At 42.1% G+C, this 14,816-nt stretch overlaps 1 protein-coding gene across 4 annotated transcripts in view; it reads right to left on the reverse strand.

Annotated features, from left to right (window-relative positions):
* LOC115163130 (serine/threonine-protein kinase SIK3 homolog) overlaps positions 1–12,838 on the reverse strand; it is a 50,687-nt gene extending 37,849 nt beyond the window's left edge. For all 4 annotated transcript variants that reach the window (XM_029714770.1, XM_029714769.1, XM_029714768.1 and 1 more), the window contains exon 1: positions 12,519–12,838. In XM_029714770.1, coding sequence (XP_029570630.1) covers positions 12,519–12,803 — 285 coding nt within the window. In that variant the 5' untranslated portion in view covers positions 12,804–12,838. The remainder of the gene's footprint in view (positions 1–12,518) is intronic.
* Between the last annotated feature and the right edge of the window lie 1,978 nt (positions 12,839–14,816).

A 14,816-nucleotide genomic window follows, 5' to 3' on the forward strand; every position in this document is an offset into this window, starting at 1 on the left:
ATACTTACTTGCAAGCCCTTAACCAACAATGCAGTTAAGAAAAAAAAAATTGTATTTACTATTTACTAAAATAAATGGAGGTAAAAAAATAACACATATATACATACAGTTGAAGTCGGAAGTTACACTATAGTTTTGGCAAGTCCGTTAGGACATCTACTTTGTGCATGACACAAGTCATTTTTCCAACAATTGTTTACAGACAGATTATTTCACTGTATCACAATTCCAGTGGGTCAGAAGTTTACATACACTAAGTTGACTGTGCCTTTAAACAGAAAATTATGTCATAGCTTTAGAAGCTTCTGTTAGACTAATTGACATCATTTGAGTCAATTGGAGGTGTACCTGTGGATGTATTTCAAGGCCTTCCTTCATGGGAAAGAAATCAAAAGAAATCAGAAAAACAATTGTAGACCTCCATAAGTCTAGTTCATCCTTGGGAGCAATTTCCAAATGCCTGAAGGTACCACGTTCATCTGTTCAAACAATAGTACGCACGTATAAACACCATGGGACCACGCAGCCGTCATACCGCTCAGGAAGGAGACGCGTTCTGTCTCCTAGAGATGAACGTGCTTTGGTGTGAAAAGTGCAAATCAATCCCAGAACAGCAGCAAAGGACCTTGTGAAGATGCTGGAGGAAACAGGTACAAAAGTATCTATATCCACAGTAAAATGAGTCCTATATCGACATATCCTGAAAGGCCGCTCAGCAAGAAAGAAGCCAGTGCTCCAAAACCACCATAAAAAAGCCAAACTACGGTTTGCAGCTGCACATGGGGACAAAGATAGTACTTTTTGGAGAAATGCCCTCTGGTCTGGTGAAACAAAAATAGAACCGTTTGGCCATAATGACCATCGTTATGTTTGGAGGAAAAAGGGGGAGGCTTGCAACCCGAAGAACACCATCCCAACCGTGATGCACAGGGGTGGCAGCATCATGTTGTGGGGATGCTTTGCTGCAGGAGGGAGTGGTGCACTTCACAAAATAGATGGCATCACGAGGTAGGAAAATGATGTGGATATATTGAAGAAACATCTCAAGACATCAGCCAGGAAGTTAAAGCTTGGTCACAAATGAGTCTTCCAAATGGACAATGACCCCAAGCATACTTCCAAAGTTGTGGCAAAATGGCTTAAGGACAAAGTCAAGGTATTGGAGTGGCCATCACAAAGCTCTGACTCAACCCTATAGAAAAGTTGTGGGCAGAAATGAAAAAAACATGTGAGCAAGGAGGCTTACAAACCTGACTCAGTTACACCAGCTCTGTCACGAGGAATGGGCCAAAATTCACTCAACTTATTGTGGGAAGCTTGTGGAAGGCTACCCGAAACATTTGACCCAAGTTAAACAATTTAAAGGCAATGCTACCAAATACTAATTGAGTGTATGTAATCTTCTGACCCACTGGGAATGTGATGAAAGAAATAAAAGCTGAAATAATCATTCTCTCCACTATTATTCTGACATTTCACATTCTTAAAATAAAGTGGTGATCCTAACTGACATAAGACAGGACATTTGTACTTGGATTAAATGTCAGGAATAGTGAAAAACTGAGTTTAAATGTATTTGGCTAAGGTATATGTAAACTTCCGACTTCGACTGTATACACCCACACACACACACACACACACACACACACACACACACACACACACACACACACTACTGTTCAAAAGTTTGGGGCCACTTACCCATTTCCTTGTTTTTGAAAGAAAAGCAAAACATTTTGTCCATTAAAATAACATCAAATTAATCAGAAATACAGTGTCGACATTGCCAATGTTGTAAATTACTATTGTAGCTGGAAACGGCAATGTTTAATGGAATATCTACATAGGTATACAGAGGCCCATTATCAGCAACCATCACTCCTGTGTTCCAAAGGCACGTTGTGTTAGCTAATCCAAGTATATCATTTTAAAAAGGCTAATTGATCATTACAAAACCCTTTTGCAATTATGTTAGCACAGCTGACAACTGTTGTCCTGATTAAAGAAGCAATAAAACTGGCCTTCTTTAGACTAGTTGAGTATCTGGAGCATAAGCATTTGTGGGTTCGATTACAGGCTCAAAATGGCCAGAAACAAATAACTTTCTTCGGAAACTCGTCAGTCTATTCTTGTTCTCAGAAATTAAGGCTATTCATGCGAGAAATTGATAAGAAACTGAAGATCTCGTACAATGCTGTGTACTACTCCCTTCACAGAACAGTGCAAACTGGCTTTAACCAGAATAGAAAGAGGAGTGGGAGGCCCCAGTGCACAACTGAGCAAGAGGACAAGTATATTAGTGTCTAGTTTGAGAAACAGACGCCTCACAAGTCCACAACTGGCAGCTTCATTAAATAATACCCGCAAAACACGAGTCTCAACGTCAACAGTGAAGAGGTGACTCCGGGATGCTGGCCTTCTAGGCAGTTGCGAAGAAAAAGCCATATCTCAGACTGGCCAATAAAAATAAAATATTAAGTTGGGGAAAAGAACACAGACACTGGACAGAGGAATCCTGCCTAGAAGGCCAGCATCCCGGAGTTGCCTCTTCACTGTTGATGCTGAGACTCGTGTTTTGCGGGTACCATTTAAAAAAAATCTTGATCAGAGCTCATCCAATTTGTTATCCAATGATTGCACGTTGGCTAATAGGACTGATGGTAGAGAGGGATTACACACACGCCGTCGGATCTTTACAAGGCACCCCGACCTATGTCCCTGATATCTCGGTCTCTTCTTCAAGCGAATTACTGGGATTTTGGGCCTTGTTGGGTGTCTGAAGTAAATCCTTTGCGTCCGACTCGTTGAAGAAAATCTTTGTCCAGTACGAGGTGAGTAATCACTGTCCTGATATCCAGAAGCACTTTTTGGTCATAAGAGACGGGGGCAGAAACATTATGTACAAAATAAGTTTTAAAAAAAACAATAGAAAAACTGCAGCCATCTCCTCCGGCGCCATTGAATCTATGACAAGACCTGAAAACGGTCGTCTATGAATGATCAACAATCAACTTGACAGAGGTTGAAGAATTTTGAAAAGAATAACAGGCAAATATTGTACATTCCCCGTGTGCAAAGCTGTTAGGACTTACCCAGAAAGACTCACAGATGCCAACGGTGATTCTAACATGTATTGACCCAGGGGTGTGAATGTGAGGTCGACCGATTAATTAGGGCCGATTTGAAGTTTTCATAACAATCGGTAATCAGCATTTTCGGATGCCGATTATATTGGAATCCACGAGGAGACTGCGTGGCAGGCTGACCCCCCCTAGTTACGCGAGTGCAGGCAGCAATGAGCCATGGTAAGTTGCTAGCTAGCATTAAACTTATCTTATAAAAAACAATCAATCTTAACATAATCACTAGTTAACTACACATGGTTGATGATATTACTAGTTTAACTAGCTTGTCCTGCGTTGCATATAATCAATGTGGTGCCTGAAATTGTGTCACTTCTCTTGCGTTCAGTGTAAACAGAGTCAGGGTATATGCTGCAGTTTGGGTCGCCTAGCTCGTTGCGAACTGTGTGAAGACCATTTCTTCATAACAAAGACCGTAATTAATTTGCCAGAATTTTACATAATTATGACATAACATTGAAGGTTGTACAATGTAACAGCAATATTTAGACTTAGGGTTGCCACCCGTTCGATAAAATACGGAACGGTTCCGTATTTCACTGAAAGAATTAATGTTTTGTTTTCGAAATGACCGTTTCCGGATTTGACCATATTAATGTCCTAAGGCTCGTATTTCTGTGTTTATTATAATTAAGTCTATGATTTCATATTTGATAGAGCAGTCTGACTGAGCAGTGGTAGGCAGCAGGCTCGTAAGCATTCATTCAAACCGCACTTTCCTCCATTTGCCAGCAGCTTTTCGCAATGCTTGAAACACAGCGCTGTTTATGACTTCAAGCCTATCAACTCCCGAGATTAGGCTGGCAATACTAAAGTGCTTATAAGAACACCCAATGGTCAAAGGTCTATGAAATACAAATGGTAGAGAGAAATAGTCCTATAATAACTACAACCTAAAACTTATTAACTGGGAAAATTGAAGAGTCATGTTAAAAGGAACCACCAGCTTTCGTATGTTCTCATGTTCTGAGCAAGGATCTTAAACGTTAGCTTTTTTTACATGGCACATAGTGCACTTTTACTTTCTTCTCCAACACTGTGTTTTTGCATTATTTAAACCAAATTGAACATGTTTCATTATTTATTTGAGACTAAATTGATTTGATGTATTATATTAAGTTAAAATGAAAGTGTTCATTGTTCATTCAGTATTGTTGTAATTGTCATTATAAAAAAATAAAATAATATATAAATAAATAAATAAAATAATATATATATATATATATATATATATATATATATATATATATATATATATATATATTTATTTATTTAATGACAATAATAATGGCCGATTAATCGGTATTGTTTTTTTTGGGGTCCTCCAATAAATCGGTATCGGCGTTAAAATCAAATCGGTCGACCTCTAGTGTGAATGCTTATGTAAATGAGATATTTCTGTATTTCATTTTCAATAAAATAGCAAGAAATTCTAAAAACATGTTTTCACTTTGTCATTATAGGGTATTATGAGTAGATGGCTGAGAATAGCTTTTTAATCAATTTTGAACTCAGGCTGTAACAACATGTGGAATAAGTCAAGGGGTGTGAATACTTTCTGAAGGCACTGTGTTTGCTTGTTTTTGTTATTTCCTTACGTGTCCAATTAAGACCTAGACAACCAGGTGAGGGGTTCCTAACTAATCAATTACCTTAATTGATTAATCAAGTACAAGGGAGGTGCGAAAACTCGCAAACGCACGACCCTCCAGGAATTGAGTTTGACACCATGCTGATCTAACCAATTCTGGCGGTGCTTACTTTTACCAATAACTGTGACGTGTCAGCTCGACGTCAGGTTTCAGGCTAATGAATAAATTAGCCTAACAGTGTAATGGGGTGATCTGTTGAGAATGAGACAAAAACCTGCTCTTACACATGCCTAGACCTCCTTGTGAGCTGGCTTCGCGTTCTGGGAAGACTAGTTATTTCTGAAGCTACTCTTCCCCCTCTCTGTTCTTGGCCGAGATAATAGAATGGGGCCATATGAAAGCAAGCTGCGGCCCATTTCCGGCAAGCGGACAGGAAAAGGAAGAGCCAGGCACATGATGTTCTAGCATTGAACCCTGTGTGTGTGTGTGTGTGTGGTGGGTCCATCTTTCTCAGTAGGGCTGTGTGCATGTCCATCTCTGTGGTATTTTAAGCTTCCTTGGGCTATTATTGCTCTGGCAGTCATCCAGCTGTGTTGATGTAAACTCCCCCCTGCATCGTGGGTACGATGGCCAACATCTGGAGCAGGGACCCACTTGAAAAACACACACAACGTAGTATACAGTAAAAACAGAAAGGCCCAAATGAGGGAGGAAGGTCATGAGGCATTGTGAGTTCACACTCCCGGTCTCACGCCACAAACTCAAATTCTTTGGGAACATCAAGTCCCTCTCCATGCAAATGGACTCAAAATAAGGAAATTGGGTGCGAAATCAAAACTGGATGAGAGTGCTATGCTGGCCTATAAAAGCTGGTGCCAGCATCATGTTTGATAGAACATCATTTGACAAGCCAGATAAGCTGAGCACACAGAGGAGTTTGGACAAGCTATCCGAATGACTAGCACAACTCATTTCCTCACACACGCAATTCAAATGGCCAGTTGTAGTTGGAACTATTGGCTGGTTTGTAATGTACAGCTTTAGTTACAGTAATCTACTTGGAGGGGTGACGTGTCTGGCCTGCATTACTTTGGAATTTTCCATTGAAAGATATGGATACAGAGAGTCAGTTAAGCTGAAGTGTCATATAGCCCCCGCGATCACACGACTGTTGACCTAACCATAGCACCGCGCCACTGCTGATACTTAGCAACCAGGAACAAACAAGTGGCAAGTGGCCTACAAAATGAACAGGAGAGATGGATAGGCCTCCAAAACAAGCAGACCAATAAACTGAGATTATTTGGGGCACGGCACTCTAAACAACACGACTGTGCTGCTGACAATTACATCAAAGGAATGCGGACAAGAGGACATTTCAAGTTTGGTATGATGACTTTGCCGTCATGAAATTCCTTTTATGTTTTATATAACAGCGTATGACTGCGGAGAGCTCAGAGAGGCAAATATGAAAAACCGAAAACGCAATATGGAGATCGAAGATGGAATACAAATGCTGGATCAGAGAGTCTAATAAAAGTTAAGAACAAAACAAGGAGTTTAACACAAACCAAATGAAACACATTGGTGATGGTGTCATGTGTGGATTTAGCCTAACCTCTAACAATATCATGTGGGATACCAGTAAGATGTCTAACAGGTGAGAGCGTTTTATAAAGACACAGTCATAATGACACTATCTCAGCCGTCTGCAATGAGAATAGTCAAAGTCGAAATCTTTACTGCCTCAGTCAGTCAGGCCCAAAGCCACTTGGCTCAGGAGCAATGCTAACCAACGGAGACCAGGTCTGTGTCCTCATCGGAGGAGACTGGACCAAGAACCCCCCCAAGACACACTCAAACATAGCCTACACACACACAAACACACAGTGCATCTAAACATATGACAGTCAGTATGAGTCAGCATGAGTGGGATTGATGATAGGGTTGGTTTGAGTGCACAGAGTGCTAACAAGCATGTGCATGTGAGTGACCGTGTAGCATGCAGGTGCCTGTATTCTGCTGTGCGTGAGCATGAGATGATCAGTGTGACATTGTTCTAGTATGGGGGAAGGGGGGGGAACAGTTGCCAACACTGACATCAAAAACATTCACATTAAAGATGGTCAAAATGACATCATCACAACCAGTTAACAACAGGTTATAATGACTTCATCTCTATCAGCTTAGCCCGCTTGGTTCCCTGTTGTAGAGGGTTGACCTTCTACTCCAATCAAGCTCCCTTATGTGGAGGTTAACGTGTGCAGTGAGCGTCACATGATCACACAAATAAGCCTGTATCTTTTATTCAACCCATGCTGTTGGTTTTCTTTGCGTGTTCCTTTCAGCGGCAACACTACGCAGCGCTGCGTGCGGGAGGTCCTCACCCCTGCTGCTCAACGTTCTGCTCAACGTCCTCATTGTGGGAAATTAGCTTTAAAACTGCAACATTTTCTCTCCGCCAACAACAGAGCTGTGAACAGTTTGGGGTCACATGTGTTACGAGGTGGGGGGTTGTTAGTACGCCGATAATTGGCGATATCCATCCGGGCCTTTGCCACCTAGGTCTGATACCAGTTGATACCATTGTCCAAACTCACCCCCTTTTACCACAGAAAGGTACCTCAGTAAGCATCCCCATAATGGAAACTTTCACCTACATTCAGGTCTTACTGACTGCATGGTCTGGGTCCATGCGTTACAACACTGTATCATCAGCTATATTTAGCCCCTTGACAAATAGCCCCTGGCATCGCCTGCCTGTGTGTGCCAGTCCGGCCAGTCCCCCCTTGAGAGTCAGTTGGCAACATCGACGACATGATGCGTCTTTCACAGAGACTTACACATTGTTACACTTAACTTTAGTGAGTTAAACGTCAGGTGCCCCAGGAACGGTAATTCCATTGGAATCTTGTTGGAATCCATAGAGACGTTGGCCATGTGTTGGTGAGAGATGGAGGACTACGGAGACTTGACCCCTCCATGTATGGAGCTCAGCTGCTGCAAGGGGACCACAGTCATTGGTTGATATCAAGATCCAACGCAAACTCTGTCTACAGAAAAACTGTTGTCATTGGTTTGCAAGTAGAGGTGGCCCATATTATCAGATGGAGGTTTTAGTTTATGTGGGTGATTTAGTCAGATGGACTAAACCACCCACATAACCATGGACATTAAAGCAGTAAGGCACTAGAGACTGTGGTATTGTGAATAGGCTATATCATGATGATACACACGACTGGATCACGAAAGGTTAAAAAAAAAAATATTTAAACACCTGTATTTGGGGAGTTTCTCCCATTCTTCTCTGCAGATCCTCTCAAGCTCTGTCAGGTTGGATGGGGAGCATCGTTGCACAGCTTTTTTCAGGTATCTCCAGAGATGTTCGATCTGGTTCAAGTCCAGGCTCTAGCTGGGCCACTCAAGGACATTCAGAGACTTGTCCCGAAGCCAAAATGTTGTATTGGCTGTGTGCTTAGGGTCGTTGTCCTGTTGAAAGGTGAACCTTTGCCCCAGTCAGCTCGTCTCCCAGTCCTTGCCACTGAAAAATGTTTCTCATGGTCTGAGTCTTTAGGTGCCTTTTGGCAAACTCCAAGCGGGCTGTCATGTGCCTTTTACTGAAGAGTGGCTTCAGTTGGCCACTCTACCATAAAGGTGTGATTGGTGGAGTGCTGCAGAGATGGTTATCCTTCTGGAAGGCTCTATGGCAGAGTGACTAAGGCCATCTCCCCCAATTGCTCAGTTTGGCAAGGCAGCCAGCTTTAGGAAGAGTCTTGGTGGATCCAAACTTCAACCATTTAAGAATGATGGAGGCCACTGTGTTCTTGTGGAACTTCAATGCTGCAGACAGTTTTTGGTACCCTTCCTCAGATCTGTGCCTCGACACAATCTTGTCTCGGAGCTCTACGGTCAATTCCTTCGACCTCAAGGCTTGGTATTTGCTCTGACATCCACTGTCAACTGTCTGACCTTATATCGTCAGGTGTGTGCCTTTCCAAATCATGTCCAATCAATGAAACTTACCACAGGTATCAAGTTGTAGAAACATCAAGGATGATCAACGGAAACAGGATGCACATGAACTCAATTCCGAGTCTTATAGCAAAGGGTCTGAATACTTATTTAAATAAAGTATATGTTTTTTATTTTTAATAGATTTGCCAAATTTCTAAAAATGTGTTTTTGCTTTGTCATTATGGGGTATTGTTTGGAGATTGATGAAGACTTTTATTTTTGTTGACCCATTTTAGAATAAGGCTGTAACGTAACAAAATGTAGAAAAAGTCAAGAGGTCTGAATACTTTCCGAATGCACTGTAAGTAGTATGAAATTGCCTGTCAAAAACTACTGGTTTTGGATTTTTTTTAAACTACATGAGTTAGACCTAGGACAGATTCCACTAGGGCTAGTACTGAACGCACCAACAAGAACATTAGAAGATGGGCATACAGATTCTCTCTGTGCATAACCCAATAACTATGGGACATGAAGGTAGGTCAAGCAGCAACACCACAATTGTCAAATTATTAATGCAAATGAAATCACGGCACGACACGTGCATTAGGCCCGTTATCTAACATTGCCTGGCCATCACGGCTGCTGCTCCTCCTCCTCCTCCTCCTCCATGCAAATCTAAGCTGAGGAGGCGGCGGTAGGGGAAGAAGTAGTCTGGATAGATGCAGTGTAACATGAGGAGACGGCGCGATGCACCGCAGACAAGCCAGAGCACGCCGGCTGCCTTCTTTAGCCATACCTGTCTGACTGTAGTGGAGCCAAGAGGAGGTGCCCCGTCTTCTGATAAGGAGGAGGGAGCTAGTCAGCTGGCAGACACATTTAGGTTTAGAGAAACTTTTTTAATTCAGGTGTGTGTGTTGTTGTTGTTGACCCTAGTCCCGAGCCTGTCAGGTCTGCCCTAACGGCTGTAAGACAGTCCCTCTTCCATAGCTGTGACGCTTGGCTCAGTCTAACACCACGGCTCAACAAACCCCTTCTCCCTGACTGGCTTTGCGGACCGAAGCATTGAGCTATAGGTCCTGTCTATCACACCACTGATTAGGCATGACTAATGCTGGTGGAAAAGGTGTGCAGTGCGAAGATCTGTCCAAATATACTGAATTTGCTCCCTTCTACGTCGGCTAACTGACTGTTAGGGAGGGTGTCATGTCAATGCATGTGAGCAATATTAATAGATAGGCTACTGTTTGAATTCAGAAGAAATTTTGTTGATGTAGCTAGAAGAGGCAACGTTTTTGTTTATTATTCCAATATCATGCAATTTCTCTTATATCGGGACATCAGTAGCTCTTAGGTTGCATAACATGCCCTTCTTTGGACTTTGAATTTCATAAACATGACCAGAAATATCAGTGTTTATAATCTTGAGTTGGTGAGAAGGCAGCACCAAGGCACTGGTTTCATATGTTTGAGCATCTATTTTTAAAAACATAACCTAGTCCCATTTAAATTGTACATACAAACCCGGTGAACCTGAAGCATGTCATGCTTCATAAGATGCAATGGGAGGGGTAAAAAAAAGAAGAAAAAAAAGGTTTTGGGTGGTGGTATATTTAATGACAAACCCAAAACAATCATACTTGGACCAGCTACTTCCCCTAAACATTACACAGAAACCACACTGGCCACATACATGTTATTCAATCAGATCACCCACACAATTCACGCTCGTGAATGAGTCTACGTAGCCAAGCGCTAAAATAGAACTTGGTTCTATTTGAGACACTCCACAAGCTGCAAGTCCCCTCCTTATTGGATATGATGAAAATACAAACCCATGTGGGTGCTTGAAAGACAAACGAGGAGAGATTAAAGAGAACCTAGTTTGTTTTTAGTTGGTTTTCCTTAATCGTTGGAGTAGAGAAACACCCGATTTTGTACGACTCCGGGTCAAAATTCTACAAAGAACCAGCTAAAAAGAAGACCATATGCATGTCAGGTAAAATAACAGCCCAATGTACATCAACCAGGAAAAACTACCTAGCAACAGATAGCTAGTCAAATGTCCATTCATGTGTTGACCTGCCCCTGTGATTCAGCATGGCCTATTTAATGATACATTTATTAAATGACAGAAATCAAATGTAAATTCTCACAACGACGATGACCTCTGCCTAGAAAGGGTCATTTCCAAATTGCACTAATGCAATCCATTCTACCAATCCAGTAGATTGCAAAATATCAGGGCCTGTGTCCCCCTCTGCAAAAGGATCACTCAACAAAAAAACTTGGCACAATAATGGAGAGATTGTAGTTTTTAGTGGTCAGTGTTTTATCAATGAATCGTTAAGTAACTTTAAAGCACTAATATGTGGTTCCCTATAAATACATTTTCACAAGTTCTGTGGCATTGCCTAAGCTGCTTAGGCTACAGCCTAATGTGTTTTTGATGATGTTCCATGTCACCATGTGAGTTCATCTATCAGAATAGTCAGCCTCCCTCTCACACAACACACACAGAGGTAGCTAAGTGTTCTCGGTCTTTGTCCTTACATGACTGGCCTCAGTTCGATTCCATGAGCGCGTTGCAGATCCAGGGACAGGCTTAAAAGTATGGCCCGAGTGGGTAGGCTATCAATTGGCCTGCTCTACTCCTTGGCCACCCAAGTCGTTATTGAGAGAAAAACATTGAAAGGGGGATACCTAGTCAGTTGTACAACTGAATGCATTCAACTGAAATGTGTCTTCCGCATTTAACCCAACCCCTCTGAATCAGAGAGGTGCGGTGGGATGCAACCGCTTCTCAATAAGATACCTGGGAAAATAAAATGGAATGGTAATTTATGTAAAGGCAAAATGTGGATAAAAAAAGTTGTTTACTGTTCATGCTAAGGTCTCAACTATAAGGATGAGAAATGACAAAGGTAAAAGTTGCGACTACTATGATTGTTTTTTGGTTCAATATTGAAAAACAAGATCTGTAGTCTCCCGTGCCTATCCACCAGCAATGCATCTGCCTACAGACGCCCACACTATGCAACAGAATAAGCACACTCAAAGGGATATCAATAAGCTATGACATATCTGAGGCTGCAGATTTTCCCATAGCCTCTGCCTATACTCAAATGGAAATGCCACATAACCTGGCCAAAACTAAAATACTAGCCCTTGAATACACCACTAAAATCAAATAAATACACCATGACAAAATTAAAAACGAACTTTTTCAGTGAGAAAACACGTTAGTGTACACATTTTTAGGGATGAGATATGGCCAGCCAGCTATATGTTTACTGCCTGTCAAACAGGTTTGTTATTTTAGTTAACTACCAAGCCAACTTAACTAGCTTGCCAAAGGCGCATTCACTTCAAAATATCACAAATATATATATATATATATATATATATATATATATATATATCTAGTTGCTTGCTAATGATACGTGTAAACTACTGATGACATGATGCTTGTGATTCTACCTAGCTAATACATAATGCCAAAAATAGCTGGTTAGTTAACGAACGCAGTCCACGCTCATCCCAGCGGTACCCTCATCTCCGTAGACAAGTCACCCCCGCTGCCCTTGTTACATTAGAACTGGTTCTATCATGTGAAAAACTACAAGGCGAATGATTGCTTATGATGCCCCATGTTTACACCCCCGCACTGCGACCAAAAGCGGTCTAGCCGTTGTAACGTTACTCGCTCCCAGCCCGAAGGCCCAATCTTCAGCCTGGATGAGAGTGACAGCGATAACAGTCAAATTAGTACAAATCGTTGACAACCTGGAATTGATCCCCTTCAAAAGCCAAGCATTAATCATCCTACCTTTGCTTTGGTGATGATGTGTGTTGCTAATTTAACAACGGCGAAATTTCCCTTGCCGATGGTCCGCTCGATTTCGTAGTAGCCCACTCGGGCTAGAGGGGGCCTGCCGGACGAGGGGTGGCCGGGGTTGGTGATGCACCCCGCGGCCGGGCGATTGGAGTGGCTGATCCCAGAGGATGGCTGTGCTCGGTTCTGGGCGCCTATGCCTGCGTGGGCCGGTCGGGTAGAGTGCGTAATCCCGGGAGCAGCGGACCCAGCTGCACCTCCGCTTGACACGGCCGCCATCTTCTCGCCTCTCTGCGGGAACAACAACCAGTCTTGCGCAGCGCGCATCGCGAGCACGCCCCCACCCTGCGTCATATTACGTACATAGCCCCTCCGCAGCGCCCTCTCTAGGTTGTAACTATAGCAACTATTAGCGTAACAATGACTTCATCCACAGAAACGGTTGTCTTGGCGACAGAACTGCGCATTATGCACTAGTACAAATCTGTGTGTGTTTCTAACCCGGAAGACAGCGATGCCGTTTCACACGTCTGTCGAGTGTACATCACATGGTTGGATGGATTCAACCTCTCGACTTCAACTCATTCTAATGGACACTGAAAACACTTTTTTGCCTGCAAAATGACACTCATCACCTCTGGGAAAAAATACAGTTATTATGTTCTGTTCAATTCTATTAGTTTACACCTGGTGGCCAATAATTCTGCATTGTTGGGATGGGCTCGTAAGGAAACATTTCACTGTAAAGTCTACACCTTTGTATTCGGCGCATGTGACAAATACAATTTAACTTGATTTGATGTCATGCCTCATCCATCGTCTACAGCAGCGGTGTCAAATATATGGCGAGGCGTCCAATCCCGCTTGAGTAAAATAAACACGGGAACGAACTCAATATACTTTCAACCTCGTTGAAGACCGAATCCTTGTCTCGGAGCTCTATAGACAATCCCTTCGACCTTATTGCTGATTTTTGCTCTGACATGCACTGTCAACTGTGGGACCTTATATGGTAGACCACACAAGAGCCATTCACTTTTCTGAATCTAAATGTATCTATTTCCTTTATCAATATTATACAATTTTTCCTTGCACACGACTAAATCAAGTTGTATAATAAGAATTAGAAGAATAAGAATCTGATGGCAATTAGACACCTAGGCTACTTCCTACTTTGTTGGTGAAACTATAGAGGCATAAGAGTTAAGAAAGAAGAAGAAAGAGAACGAAAGAAAGAAAGAATGCAAACATATTTTTTCTGATGAATTATAACAGATGAGAAACATTTACAGCACTACTTCACTGTTATTACCTATTAATTAAACTATTTCTCTCTGGAAAAACTAAGGGGATGTGACTGACCAGAAAACCAATGTTGAATTTCAGAATTGGTTAATTTATGGTTAGGGTTATGTTAAATTAAGGGTTAGGGTTAGGGTCAGTTTCAGATGTTGTCCTTGTCGGGCTGTCAATGGGATGCTGATCAGTCAAGTCTCTAGATGACCCATTTATCGAATGTTGGCATTTATTGTCATGAATCTTGCCCCGGAGGCAGCTCTGCAGAGTGATCACTAGCTGACAAAGTCATAACATTTCTTACCTTAACCCTAACCACATTGGTAACCCTAATGCCTAACTCTAACCTTAAATTAAGACCAAAAAACATTTTTTTTCATCAACTTTTACGATATAGCCAATTATGACTGCAGCTGGCACATCTAGTGGCAATAGTTCAGTTCTGCCTCCAGGTCAATAAATGTAAATACACACATACACTTTTTTGCAGTAACTCTCCTGCACTGACTCTATGCACACACACACTACATACGCACGCCCACAGACACATAACACGCACACACATACATACTGACACTCCACACACACAAACAAACACACACTTTCACACTCACCACATATCCTGCTACTGTCTATTATCCTGTTGCCTAATCACTTTACCCCTACCTGTGTATATAGCTACTTCAATTACCTCATACCCCTGCACATCAACTCGGTACTGGTACTCCAGTTCTAGACCTCAGCTGAATCTGGTAATGAATGGTGTGGCTGTTGAACAAGTTTAGGAGACTAAATTACTTGATATTACCTTAGATTGTACTCTGCCATGGTCAACACATATAGATTCAAATGGTTGTAAAGATGGGGAGAGGTCTGTCCATAGTAAATAGATGCTCTGCTTTTTTGACACCACACTCCAAAAAGCAAGTTCTGCAGTCTCTAGTTTTGTCTTATCTTGATTATTGTCCAGTCGTGTGGTCGAGTGCTGCAAGGAAA

The sequence above is a fragment of the Salmo trutta genome, chromosome 26 (assembly GCF_901001165.1).
Source record: "Salmo trutta chromosome 26, fSalTru1.1, whole genome shotgun sequence".
Taxonomy (NCBI): domain Eukaryota; kingdom Metazoa; phylum Chordata; class Actinopteri; order Salmoniformes; family Salmonidae; genus Salmo; species Salmo trutta.